The sequence below is a fragment of the Sebastes umbrosus genome, chromosome 17 (assembly GCF_015220745.1).
Source record: "Sebastes umbrosus isolate fSebUmb1 chromosome 17, fSebUmb1.pri, whole genome shotgun sequence".
Taxonomy (NCBI): domain Eukaryota; kingdom Metazoa; phylum Chordata; class Actinopteri; order Perciformes; family Sebastidae; genus Sebastes; species Sebastes umbrosus.
Genome location: NC_051285.1, coordinates 13,974,128 through 13,987,882, shown reverse-complemented (window position 1 = coordinate 13,987,882; position 13,755 = coordinate 13,974,128). Strand labels below are relative to the sequence as shown.

Here is a 13,755-nt window from a genome sequence, read left to right as displayed (position 1 = left end):
ATCATTCTGAAGTTCTGAACTCATGTTACCTCTCCCTCGCTACAGTCCCTGAGGTAACAAAGGTGACCAGAGTCATTGCGGGGGAGCCAACTATCACCCAGGTGACCAGGGTCATCGAGGGAGATCCATCTATCACCAAGGTGACCAGGGTCATCGAGGGAAAGCCTACCATTACCAAGGTTACAAGAGTCATCGAGACGGAACCAGTAGTCACTAGGGTGGTTGTTCAGGGGGAGCCGGTGGTCACCAAGGTAACCAGGGTCATCGAGGGGGACCCTACCTTCACAAAAGTAACCAGGGTCATCGACGGGGATTCTTCCTTAACAAAAATAACCAAGGTCGTTGAAGGAGAGCAGACCTTTACCAAGGTTACAAGAGTTATCGATGGTAAGTCCCTAAACGTTTATAAATCCTTCATATTTTAAGTGCAAATGATAAGTTAGATGATCAAATTTTGACTTCACAAAGGTTTCGACAAAACAACATGTTTTATTTAACACAGGTGGAGATGGAAAGAGAATTACAGGTCAGTTTCTCGTAACGTGTTTAGTCCCCTGAAGAGCACGGTAGTCTAGATCATGCATTTTCTAACAGCTCTTTTAACAAATGCATCCGCGGTCCTGTTGACCACAGTTAACTGAACGTCATCATCTAATGTGAATTTCACGTTTCCTTGGTGATCATCAATTAAGTCATACACATCAGTCAGACATCATTTTCATGGTGTGCACCATTTTAGCTTTAAAGGCAGAATGAGTAGGATGTTCCTAAAAATAAAATAAAAAAATGTATAGACTCATACAAAAATAATCCCTCTTAATCATGCACCCTAATTTTATAGTTTGGGTCCAAGTTTACTTCCTGTCAGCTGATGTTATTCACTTACACTACAACAGGAAATAAACTGGGACACATTTGGAATGTTTATTTTTACAACTGTGAAAATGATCTATATGTTTCCAACTTGTGTGTCTCCAGAGCGTTGTGAAGTCCAAAAGTCAAAATTTATTGAAAAAAGACTAAATACAATCATTTCCAAAATTCATGTTCATGTTTTTATTTAATGAAATATTGTGCTTCAATCCATATTTGTTGGCGTTTAGCCTTTCAAAAACAACATTTTAACTATGGTTGCTTGCCTTCACACAAAGGCAGGCCCGCACGTGAATTAATGAGGCTGTCTGGCAGCAATCTAACAGCACCATAAATTACACTTATATAACCTCGATAAAAATTATTATTTTTTTGGCATTAGGATCAGGGCCCGCCTACTGAGTCACTTGTGCTCGCCCTGGATAAGCCTTCGTCCCCGACTAGTTAAATCTAATGGATCTTTTCATGTTTTTATTGTGGGATTGTTCATGGTGGCGGTGTGCCAGATATATATTTTAATTTATAATATATATTTAAAAAAAATTGATGCTCGTATCTCGTGAGGCCCCTTAATCGGTTGGAGGCCCGGAACCCAGGGCTTCAGCCTTTGTAAGCCTGTGCATTGATGCGCCATTTGGCACAGGGTTCAACATAAGCAGTGGCCCGACGCTCCGGGGCGTGATTGGCCAGTCGCTGTCCTGTTCAGCCCAGTTACAGTGTTCTGCCAATCACAGTCACGAGTCTAGACAACTGTAACTTTGCTCATAAATGACTGCTTGAGTGTCATGAGTAAGTTTGAGTGTCATGTCAGTCAGTCAGTCAGTCTGTCAGCCAGTTGACTAGCAACCAAGCCAGTTTTATGGAAAGTACACGATGTCTGTATCTGCAGAGACCCTGCCCTCTCCCAGTATTTTCTTATTTTGCTGTGTTTGGGACGTTTCTGGGCGTCAACCTCTATAAAAACGTAGCGACCCGGTGCCAGATCATAAGCACACATCCAATAGGAAGCTACAAAAATGGCAGACACAGCGAACAATATACGCAAATATAGCGAGGCAAAACAGCAAGCGGTCAAAGCTTGAACCAAAACGAAAGTGAATCTGGGGATGGCTTTCACCCGCTGGCGAGCACCCTAACCCTAACCGCAGTCAGGGGGGCGTGCACTTCTGGTGACGTTGAGCCGAGGAGGAGGGACCAACTTCAAACCAAATCCGACAAATCCTTCTCATTCTGCCTCTAAATGTTTTGTAGATTGTGAAATGTATTTGGAAATCAAAACCATTTTTTCCTATTTAAGAATGTACATTCCATGTTTAACAATCATTTATCTTACAGTCACAAGCACAGTGACTTTGTTGTTTTGGCTACCAATGTGTGTTTCCAGCTATTTCTTTATCTTTAATGCTAGCAGTTTGGCTTACTGCTGGTGGTTCAAAGACAAACCATCAACCTATGTGGTTTACATCCTGCTCTGCTGTAGCTGGCTTGTCCTAAGAGCCAACACTTCTGCTGCTGCCTGAGCCTAACTTTTTCAGTTTCTCAGTTTCTTGATCAGCATTCAGTATTGGTCCATAAAACCAAGCATCTACTGTACATCCTGAAACAACACAGACATTCTATTTCATCAAACTGGTTGATATTTCTGGAGTCATTATCTCCTAGCTAGTTTGCAGCAAACCAAAAGGAAATGGTCACAACCACTAATTGCATTGGATAAAAACCAGTAAGAACCCTATACCTTCATCTGTGTGCCAGTGGCATCATGCCACATGTTTAAATCTGCTTATATGACTGCATTATTACCCAACAAAGACAAAAAAAACAATGTAGGATTGTATAATCACCTCCGCACTGGCTGCTAATGAAGATGATGACCCAAGCAGAACTTGTATTGGCGTCTGGACCTATCCTATCCAGCTAAATCTAAAGGCTCAAAAGTTAAGAGTGCCACGACCAATCAAACACGAATGTAACCCCCAATATTTAAAATTATGATTACACTCAATGCTCCATTTTCTTACCTTAGACAGTCCTACCTATTTGTATTTTCATCACAATCAGACACAAAGTAGGTTAGCAACAGAAAAACAGTGCCAGTGAATGTTTAATACCCGGAGCAGTTATGCTGCTGTAGGATAATCACCAATCATCTAGGTAAACACATGATCCAATGATGGAGAACCAGCCATGTTTTAAACAGGGAACACTCTGTTGAACCTTTGGCCAAACATTAAGCTCATTCTCGTTTATGATGTTTGTATAGGCTCAGTAAAGAATGGAGGAATGAAGTTGATTTTGACAGTCCATCCTCTGGTTAGGCTTACATCACAACATACATATAAAACCAAATTCTTTTACTGCCCATGGTGCACCATGATTTGGATGTCTGTCCATCTCATCACTTATCCATCTGATTTCATCTCTCCGTCACTAAATCCCATCATCTCTGTCTAATACAGCTGCGATGTGTATGTGTGAGCAGTGTGCCAGCTATAATGTGCAATGTTAGGGTGCCCAACTCACACCATTGGGTCATTAGCTTGTGTGGGTGCAGGTGAGCTTTAAGCTGTTTTCACCTAAAACTGCTTCACTGGTGTCTTGCAGCTCAGTGTGCAAGCTAAGAAAAATAGTTTTGCTCTATTTTTCTGAGCCGAGTCCCCCCTCCCCATCTCACACCTGTGCTTCGCACCCTGTGAGTGTGTGTCTATGTGTTTATAAATGCTGCACAACTGTGCTTGACTTTGTGTTGGCGGTGGCGGAGGAGGTGTTTTTGCGAGGTGTATGTACCTGTCAGTCTGTCGTTGCTAAGTCGTTAAATGACTTTCAACACCCTTCTCCGCTGCCGGTCCGAAGGTGGAAGCAGATACACCACGGTGAACGAGCCTTATATCATTGAGGGTAGGATCTCCTTACACGAACACTTTATACCAAACAGTTTTTTTTTTTCAAATATTTGTGCCCTTTCCTCCTTGAAATAATCACATTTACTAATATGCTTTCAGTCAAGATAAAAGGTTACTTCAAGGTGGAAAAGAAAATGAGATGCAGTTTTTTAATTCCCTACTTGATTTTGTGTGTGTGAGAGACAAATTGTTCCGCATTTTGGATCTAATGGTTTTTGTTTTGAACGTCAGGCCCGGACTTCTCTAAGATCACCACCATCCACGGCGACCCAAATCTGATCGATGCGGAATCGGAGAGAATTACCAAACTCATTCAAGGTGAATGCTCAGAACTGCAGATCTGCACAGATTTGTGTGTGCGTGTGTGTGTGTGTGTGTGTGTGTGTGTGTGTGAGTTTGTGCCCAAATGCAGTGATTGACTGTGCTGTCTCTTTGTTTCACAGACGGAGGTAAATTCGCCGCTGCCAGGAAAGTCCCAGGTAAGAGCATAGTTTGCCGATGACACATTCATCAACACAAAATGTTGGATCAGACCAAAAAGAGTTTGCCAAAAAACACATAATCACTGCTGGAAAATATGCATGGCAATTTCTCTAATCTGTAAATTGCCATTGTTACATTTTCCTTTCATTCTTCTCACTTTTTTTCCTCTTTCCATTATATCCACCTTTGAGTCCTTCCACCTATTCTTCACGTTTCATATCTTTCCATATATTCATGTTCCACATGGCATGTTTTATGTTGTCCTTGTCTTCATTGACACCTCTGATTCCCTGCATTAACTCTAACTCCTCTTTTACAGCTGGAATGAGGAGGAGGAGAACAAGGCTTGTCAGGCGTCACCACAAGCCAAGGGAGTGAATCCGACAGAGAGAAAACACCTTGGGGCTCACCGCAGAGACTGAATGCTTCTCCAGTGCTCCTGGTCGAGTGCTGGAGGATTGACAAACTGTGGACCAATAGGGACAGATCAAATCAATCTAGCTATTTCTTTGTCCAAACCACCAGTGAGAATGTTTACTATTCCATTTGGACCATACTGTAGGCATGATGTGTAATAGCAATGCAATGAAATTAGAATACCCTTCATGTAAGTGTGCAAGGGAAATATGGACTTTTGCCGTGTGGTAGATGGTGTTTAAGGTGAGATATATTCTACCACTGAGAGATTTTTTTTTTTTTTTTAATCATGTCACTTTGTAAACGGATAGCTTGGGAAGATTTTTTTATGCTTTTTATGGTGCTCGCATTCTGTACAATGAATGCATTTTAATAAAAATAAAACAGTGTTTTGCTACCATTAGATGCTGTACCGAACCTCTGTAAATTATCACATGGTGATTAAAAAATACAATTAATTTTTATACAGTTTTCTGTAATTCTTTCTGGCTTCCATGACTGTTTTTACTCCACAAAATCAAAATGTTTCATGCTCTTGATTGTGAACCTGTCATTATACAACCAGGCTCAGGCTGTTCTCATACACTGTTCGTAGCTATACCTACAAAAAGTAATGCATTATAATTTGTATACAACCCACGTAATCAATCAATGTATTCTAATACAACAGTTCGTATGATATCTTACGAAAAGGTTATTCCTCATTTTTCGTTCGTTTTCCTACGAATGTCCAGCAACACGTGTCTATTTCCGCTCGTAACATGCATACAGTCTTTTCAAAATAAACTTCCGTCTTCACTGGAAACAACTTCCTGAGGTTTAAGCAACAAAACTACATAGTTAGGTTTAGGAAAATATCTTGGTTTGGCTTAAAATAACTCCAGAAGTGACGTAACTTAAGTAGGTAACTTGACAAATAGATCACCGTTGACTTCTGGTTTCACACGGTACACAAACATCAGGCTCCTGGGCGAAGGTCCAGTGTTTTATTGCACACAAATCGATTTTGTGGGATATGCACGGATTACAGTGCATTACTGTTCGTAGCTATATCTACGAAAATGAATGAAGTCCGTGTATTGATGTCGGGGTGGACGAATGGAGTCAAATGCTGCGTTCCAGACAACTCGGAGGTTGGAATTTTCCCAGTTGAAATTTCCAACTTCCGACCTCCAAGTGTTACAGGCGCGCAACGCCAAATGTAAACGAAACCATGGCTGACCGTGACAAACAGATGTTTCTTTGGCAAGTGTACACACAATTGAACTCTCAATAGTGCAGCCTCCATATTTTTTTCGGGCCAGAATAACATTTGCGCAGAGAAGATAACACTCAGAGAATGCTTACCGTAACCAGTTACCCAATAGCATGGTGGCATATTGACGTCAATTTACATGCAGAAGAGGTTTTACTATATGATACTATATACTAATTAGATACAGGCAAATATACTTTACGTTGCCTTTTCGTTGATGATTTATCATTAACAATGTGCGCTCCCATTGTTGTGTGACGTCAGACAACTGCTTCTTTGGGAAGTCGGGGTAGATTGATTTGCCCCGAGTTCACAAGTAGGAACTCCGACTTTGAGTGGAGTTCTATTTTACTTTTTCTAATAGGAGGTCGGAAATTTTCGAGTTCTGAGTTGTCTGAAACGCAGCATAAAAACGTACTTAAGTAATGCCACTTCTGTAGTTATTTTAACCCAAACCACGATCTTTTCTGGCTGCTGTTCATGGCCCGTGCATTACATTTAACTTTCATGTTACAATCAGCTGTTCATTCATGTGCCATGTTCACAACGTTCAGTATCATTTTCACTGTACAAATGTAGTAGTCATAAGCCCAACCATGTAGTTCTTTCCTAAACCTACAAGTAAGCAGAGGAGAAAAGATGGGTTTTGAGGCGGGACTGGAATATGGTGAGGGAATCGGAGTCTCTGATGAGTTTTGGGAGGGAGTTCCAGAGCTTGGGAGCTGCCCTGAAGAATGCTCTGTCCCCAAAGCTGCGGAGGTTGGACTTGGGGGTGGAAAGTAGACCAGCTGAGGTGGATCTGAGGGACCGTTGAGGTTGGTAGGGGGAGAGGAGGTCAGAGAGATAGGGGGGGGGGGGCAAGTTGGTGGAGGGTAATGCCAAGGGGTGTGACAACTTGATGGTATGTAACGCGTTGGGATGAGAATGTGTTGTATATTCACAACATCGGGGTGTGTCAAGCAGAGAAGAGCAAATTCTTTCTCTTGAGAATTTAGACCTACACTTGCAAATCTCTAATAGGCTTTGGACTGCCACATGGCTCATCTGCCACATGAATCATTTGACAAAAGTTTTCCTGAAAAAGACTTCATGAAAAGCTAAACATTTTGTACAGATTTATCTTTTGCATCTCTTTATCAGAAGGTATACTTGTAAATACTGTACACAGCAATATGCCAGATTTAAGGAATTACATAACAGTTACACAATGCTCTATTTCGCTGGAGCGCATTTCCCAGTAATGTTAGACAAGTGTGCATCTCATGTGCGACTCATATTTTCCTGCAGATTATCAAAACATATTTTTCCTTCTGAGAAGAAAACGACCATGGGACCGTGAGCTAGAAATTACGAAATAGTAGGCTACTCTATGTGCACTGTTGCAACATCATTAAAATGATCCATGGCAGCTCGTCCAGGGCAACGGCGGCCGAGGGGAGTTGACTGCAGCAGAGGGGAGTTGTAGTTTGCACAAGCATTGCTGGCTTAACGTCACAGAGTGCTGATAAAAAGGTGACGAAAAGAGGTCATGATAGATAGTGTTAGTTTACTGTGTGTGCTCATGCAGCACAGGGGTATAGAAACTCAGAGTCTTTGCATTCTTTTCAATTGATGCAGTCAACATAAAGATTATTAACTACATAGAATCATAGACTTTATATATGAAGTGGACGTAGTCAACGTGACGTCACCCATTGGTCTGTGGACTGCCTTTTTGAAGCCTCGAGTTCTCATAGACTTCTATACACCTGTTGGCTATTAAATGATTTAATGAAATTTAATACAAATTAAATGAAAAAGTGAAAACGATTTTAGAATTCTTTTTGCAAATGTATTGAACAGAAAAAACTGAAATATCACATTGATATAAGTATTCAGACCCTTTGTTGCAGTTCAGCTCAGGTGCCTCCCATTTTTCTTAATCACCTTTGAGCTGTTTCTACACCTTGATTGGAGTCCACCTGTGGTGAATTCAGCTGATTGGACATGATTGGGAAAGGCTCACACCTGGCTATATAAGACAAAAAGCAAGCCATGAGGTTGAACTTTTTGACATTATGGGGTGTTGAGTGTAGATTGATGAGGGAAATGAATGAATGAAATTAATTTAAAACAATTTTAGGATAAAACTGCCTAACATATATACCGCTGAAAAAAACTTGCTGCCTTTTGTTCACAAAATGTGAGCTTCAATACTTCATCAGTGAGAGATGCATGCAAAAGGCAAAATGTTTGCTTGTCTTTGCCTGCATTCCGTTGTGTTATTTCACATGATTGATGATGTGTGGTTAAATCATCTATCACTGTTCAGACTGAGTCACAGTTGATCACACCATTTGTATAATTTCATTGGCAACTTTTTGCCCTTGCTGAGACTTTTATTTTGTATGCCAGCTAGTGAAATTAAACACATGAGCACCAACTGGAGTAAAACTCAACCAGTTTGAATCAATGACTAACACACGGCATTGCTTTTTCTTAACCAAACATTTGACTTAGAACTTTTCCAGACCTCTTGACATGAGCCACAAATGACTATGCAAGGCTGGATTTCTACTGAAGTTTATAAACTACTAACCCTGCAGCAATGAGGTAGAAAATGACATAACTCATCTGCAGTGCTGGGTTAATCATTCAATCCAGAAACAGCCAGCTACCGCTGGACTCAATAATACCCTTAATTCAAACCTGTTACAAGACACATCACAGTCCTATAGTGCTGTCTGAGCCATTACAGGAATTCAGTTCGATTATGCTTTCTGATGGAGAGTTAGATGAGAAGATTGACGCCACTCTCAAATCTGTCTGTTAAATGTAAGGTTACAATCAGTTAGCCTAACTTAGCACAAAGACTGCAAACAGAGGGAAACAGCTAGACTGGATCCGTCCAAGAGTAACCAAGCTCCACCTAAAGCTCAATCACATTATATGGCATTTCCATTTGAACGAAAAACAGACTATTTCAAGTCTTAGCTGGTTGCCTGGCAACCACACAGAGCAAAGAAATAGTCCGACGACCAAGCCTCCAGGAAGAGCGTCGGGCTCTGAAGCCAATTTGACATAGTGGCCAAACCGTGAAATTACAACTTCCGTGTCTGTGCCATTGGGCCCAAAAAGGTATCCCATAGACTTACAGACGCGGCTGGACCGAGGCTGGGAGGTGTGGTTAAAGGAAACGCTAGGGTGCTTGCTACATGGGCCCATGGATGCGGACGCAGTGCAGAAGATCCGGTTAATTTTATACTCTGCAGTCGAGCCATTTTGGTTTCATGTGCCACTGATCAACTTTGAATGAACGGGGCCCCGCCTCTAACGCTGTATCCAGTTCTCTTTATACATCCATGATAGCGACCCAACTCTCTCTTGCCCATCTCCCTTGTTCATGTAAAATTTCACAACAAAACTATAACGATTCTATGATGTCATAGAGTAAAAAAATATATATATTTTCATGTATTAATGTCGGTAACAAAGATGCAACATCTCATGGATGTCATTAACTTATGTATTCAGTCCAGAAAACGCCTGATTGTGAGCCCACTTGACTTGACATCAGGCGTCAAACTGGACAGGCTGTTCTCATACACCGTTCATAATTATACCTGTGAAAAGTAATTTGTATATATCGCACAAAATCAATTTGTATGTAATCCACGTAATCGTGAACCAGAAAGTATAAAGAGTGACAAGTACGGAGGAGGTCAGGGGGGATGGGTGGGTCAAAAATCATCAGACTTTTGCCCAGGAAACTGGTGTGTGTATCCTGTGTGAGTCATGTAACTTCCGCACTTAAGTTACGCCACTTCCACAATCTTTTCTTAAACCTAACCAAGTAGTTTCCTGTGAAGACGGAAGTTTATTTTGAAAACTGTATGCATGTAACGGGTGGAAATTGACACATGTTGCTGGAAATTCGTAGGAAAAAGCACGAAATGCGTCGCTAGCGTCCACGCCCTTAATTATGCCGAACTTTATGCCTTAATATAATTCAAATGGGTGGGTTTTATAATAAATTCATCATACGTACAGTTGTCATGAACAGGGAAATTAGCTATAGAGACCAAAACAGTTTTTTGCACCAGGTTGTAGACATGTTTATTTCTGCTGTAAAGTTGGGCATTTTAACATGAGGGTCTACGGAGATTTATTCGCTTTTGGAGCCAGCCTCAAGTGGCCATTTGTTTTTTGGCACTTTGGCGTTTGCTTCTTTTCTCAGCACCGGAAATTGCTGTTTGGTTGAAATCAGTGATTTCTCGTGAAGATGCTGTAGGGTTGACAGAATAGCCCTTCTGTCTCACTCTGTCACGAGCAGTCGAAGAAATAAAACTGTTGGATGAAACTCACTAAGACAAATTGGACCCAGAATAATTGATGTGATTTAAATCATGTCATCTTGTTCCAGAAACCACACAGTTGGCCAAGTGTGAACTCACAGCCCTTTAACAACTACACATAAAAAGAATGGAAACCAGCCTGTGAATGTAAATGATTAAATTGGTTGTAATAAAAGTGACAATATGCCATTGTTATTGAACATGAACTTTTCAGCATAATTTGCCCCATATTTGTTTGAAAATTAAACCAATATTGGCTGTTCCATGTGACACAGTTTGTTTGTTTGTTTGTATGTTTGTTTGTTTTCCTCTGTAATGTTTTTTTTTGTAGTTTAGCATATTTTTAACAATTCACCACCCAATAAAAACCCATACCCACACAAACCCACAACAAACTTTATATAGCAGATGGGGTTATTCTTGCATTTTTTCCTTTTTTAAACACTTGATTTGTGTAGCATTGTTTCTTTGTCTTTGGTTTATTGATCACAAAGTAAATGTGTCTAATAATTTAGTTTTTGAACAGTGCTTGATGAACATACAAATTATTCTTAGTGACCTACCTTGACCTTGTGACATATGTATTTAGGGATAAGTAGTTCCTGTACTGTCACTACTTTCCCCAATGAACACACATTTTTGGATACATTTTACTACCCTGAAACTACTCTGTATCCCCTCCCAGGATTTGACCCAAAGTCTTAGCACACTCTTCCCTTCCAAACTCAGTGCCAGACAGCTCTGTTGTGTCTCCTCCAACTCTAAATTAAAACCAGCTGACAACAGCTATGGATCTGAATTTATAGGGATTGAGGGTAGTCTCTGCAGAGATGAGAGTAAAGTGCCATCCAGGATTCGCTTTGTGATCAATGTACTGTGACAGAGAAACGAGTCCAAACCACTCTGAATGTGCCACTTCCACTGATCTCAGACAATGTGTGTGGGTTTTGTATGCTATAGCAAATTGGGTAACAAAACAGATGTGCATCAGTAAACTATAGTGCTTGCAGATGTTATCTACTGTATATCATTTTATATTTTTTAATCAATTAGGTGTTGGTTCATCATACCTGCATAGTAGCTATGTGTCAGACTTTGGAAACATCTACCCTATACTAATTATTATTACATGCCCACATACATTTTATGTCCATATACAGTAAATTATTTCAACACGTTCTCATCCCAACTTGTCACATATTGACGTTTTGTCAGACTCCTCGGTGTCACTTTTCGGGTCGCAGTAAACATGTGCTTAATGTTGTGAAATAAACAAACACTTGCTTAGGTTTAGGCAACAAAACCACTTAGTTTGGTTTAAGAAAAAACAACATGGTTGGGCTTAAAATTCCTAACTTTTTACAGTGAAAATGTGACTTGACGTTTCCTCCCCTCTCACCCGCCTTGTGTGTCTCTTTCGCTCTTTAAACTACGTCACCACAGCACTTTCCCTGTGTATTTGCTGTTGCCGTGGATGGGTTTACATTGTAGTTAATGGAAAGCCTGGTGCGTCTCATACTGACACTATGTGCGGCGGTATTTGACACCCTGGGAATGAGAACGGGCTGATTTATAGCTTGTCGTTGCCTTTACATCCCATGTCAGAAAACACGGTCTATCCTTTGCAATGATTGTCAAATATTACAATAAGTTTTCCACAATAATATTTCATTGCTACAAATGAGCAGCTGAAAACAAACAACAAAACAGTGTGAAGAAAAAAATGAATACACATGTAGAGTCCGAAAAAAAACCACCAACGCTGCAGGTGCCGCCACATTTTTAGCCATACGATCCAACAGATTTTTGGAGAAGGGATGATGATGGTGTGCTCTGTCTGAGAGAATTTCACATAGCTGAGGTATGACTAGGATTTCCAAGACCCAACAGACAGCAACACGTGCAAACACCCGACCAAAGCAGAGCAGGATTCGCTGTGCAGATCAGCGGATTCATTTATGCTTCTGGCCAGTAGTTCCTCCGTAGAGAGCAATTATAATGTGATCTGTGTGTCTGTGGAGAGAATGATGTCACGCCTTGCAGATGCCCTTTGAGAGCACAAGCCAAAGACGCTGAATGTGTGCGTGGTGTGTTGAGTGATGGGAAAGGGGTGCATAAAAGTGCAAGTGCATGCATGTTGCGTAAAGAGAGGAGGCATGGAGCAATATGGCTTCGTACAGTCGACATTCACACACACACTTTTTGCCATATTCCAGCACTAAAGTGTAGTGTTTGCGTAGTATCGGCTAATTTATGAACATTTGAGATTTTCTCTTCCATCTTATTTCTTTTAAGGCCCACACACCAAGCTGACATTAAAGAACTAGCGGAGATGACGGCCGACTGTTGCGTCGCCTTACGTCGCCTTTTCTTGGCCGACAAGTTGCACTTGAACACACTGCAAAGACTACAGCGAACAGTTAGCACTTATGTTCTGCGCCTGCGTGAGATGAAATAACTCTCCACACCAGCAGGCGGCGGTAGTCTGTATTCACCATTCAAAAAGGGAAGCCGGAAGACTGAGGACTGCGGATACACAAGCCGTCGTTATGATACGTACATGAAACAAAGCGTCGTTTGCCGACTATTTTCACACAACTCTCACTCATCACTTAGCTTCATTCCAGATGGCTATGTCATTGTGAAAATATCCGTGTGTTGGAATGATGAGATGAAAAATGAGAAGAGACCTCTACATTTTCCTCTTGACTTTACTCGTTGGCTTGTTTGTCTCACTGTTTCTCTTATCGTACACTGATTCGTTTAAGCTGAACCGCCAATCAGATTTCTCTCACCTGTAATGATCAGGTGATATTGCACTTTCCTACCACAAGGTGTCAGTAGTGATTTGTTGTTAGACCTGAGACTGTCTGTTGAAGTACAAGATTAGGTAACGCGAGATAAAGATTCAGTGGTCACGTTGGTGAATAAAAGAATCTGATGTGAACCGAACAAAAGACTCCGTTCATTGCTGAAATACAATGAACAAAACATCACCGATGGGCGCGGACGCCGATTCAACATGCTGAATCGTCTGAAAAGCTTCCGACATGGGCAGACTATAGCCAATGGTGCAGGACACACCACAAAAACTAGATCGACAGAAGCTCACCGACGACCCCAAACTGTCCGACGGCCGACGGTTGGCTTGACGTGTCAGGGCCTTCAGAGAATTGAGAGTGGAAGCGAGCTCTACACAGGCTGCCAAGTCAAGAAATGATGCCTCTTAACATCCTAGTCAAAAATGATTGTAGTACAGTAGAGCTCATTAGTGAGGCCAATAAATAAATGTCAATTTAGGTTAAATTAGAGGTTTCATTCAGCTCAAATGAAGGCAAATATCAGCTGTAATTCTTTGTTTCAAGTTTCAAAATGTCCACAGCAGTCTCAGTACATTTCAAAAGATGCAGTAGAGATGCTTCCTCTCTAAAGCAATGAAATAAAATCACACATTTTCCTCAATTCCTCACCTTTGTCATTCCATTATTAT

General features: G+C 41.0%; 1 protein-coding gene across 6 annotated transcripts in view; it reads left to right on the top strand.

Annotated features, from left to right (window-relative positions):
- LOC119475747 (periostin-like) overlaps nt 1-8,971 on the top strand; it is a 28,334-nt gene extending 19,363 nt beyond the window's left edge. For 2 of the 6 annotated variants that reach the window (XM_037748739.1, XM_037748738.1), the window contains 6 exons: nt 46-387; nt 503-526; nt 3,727-3,771; nt 4,008-4,094; nt 4,220-4,255; nt 4,579-5,140. In XM_037748739.1, the coding sequence (XP_037604667.1) occupies nt 46-387; nt 503-526; nt 3,727-3,771; nt 4,008-4,094; nt 4,220-4,255; nt 4,579-4,637 (593 nt within the window). In that variant the 3' untranslated portion in view covers nt 4,638-5,140. Of the gene's footprint in view, nt 1-45; nt 388-502; nt 567-3,726; nt 3,772-4,007; nt 4,095-4,219; nt 4,256-4,578; nt 5,141-8,960 lie in introns of those variants that run through there. The other 4 variants (XM_037748740.1, XM_037748741.1, XM_037748742.1 and 1 more) reach the window with 4 other exon arrangements.
- Nucleotides 8,972-13,755: the final 4,784 nt, after the last annotated feature.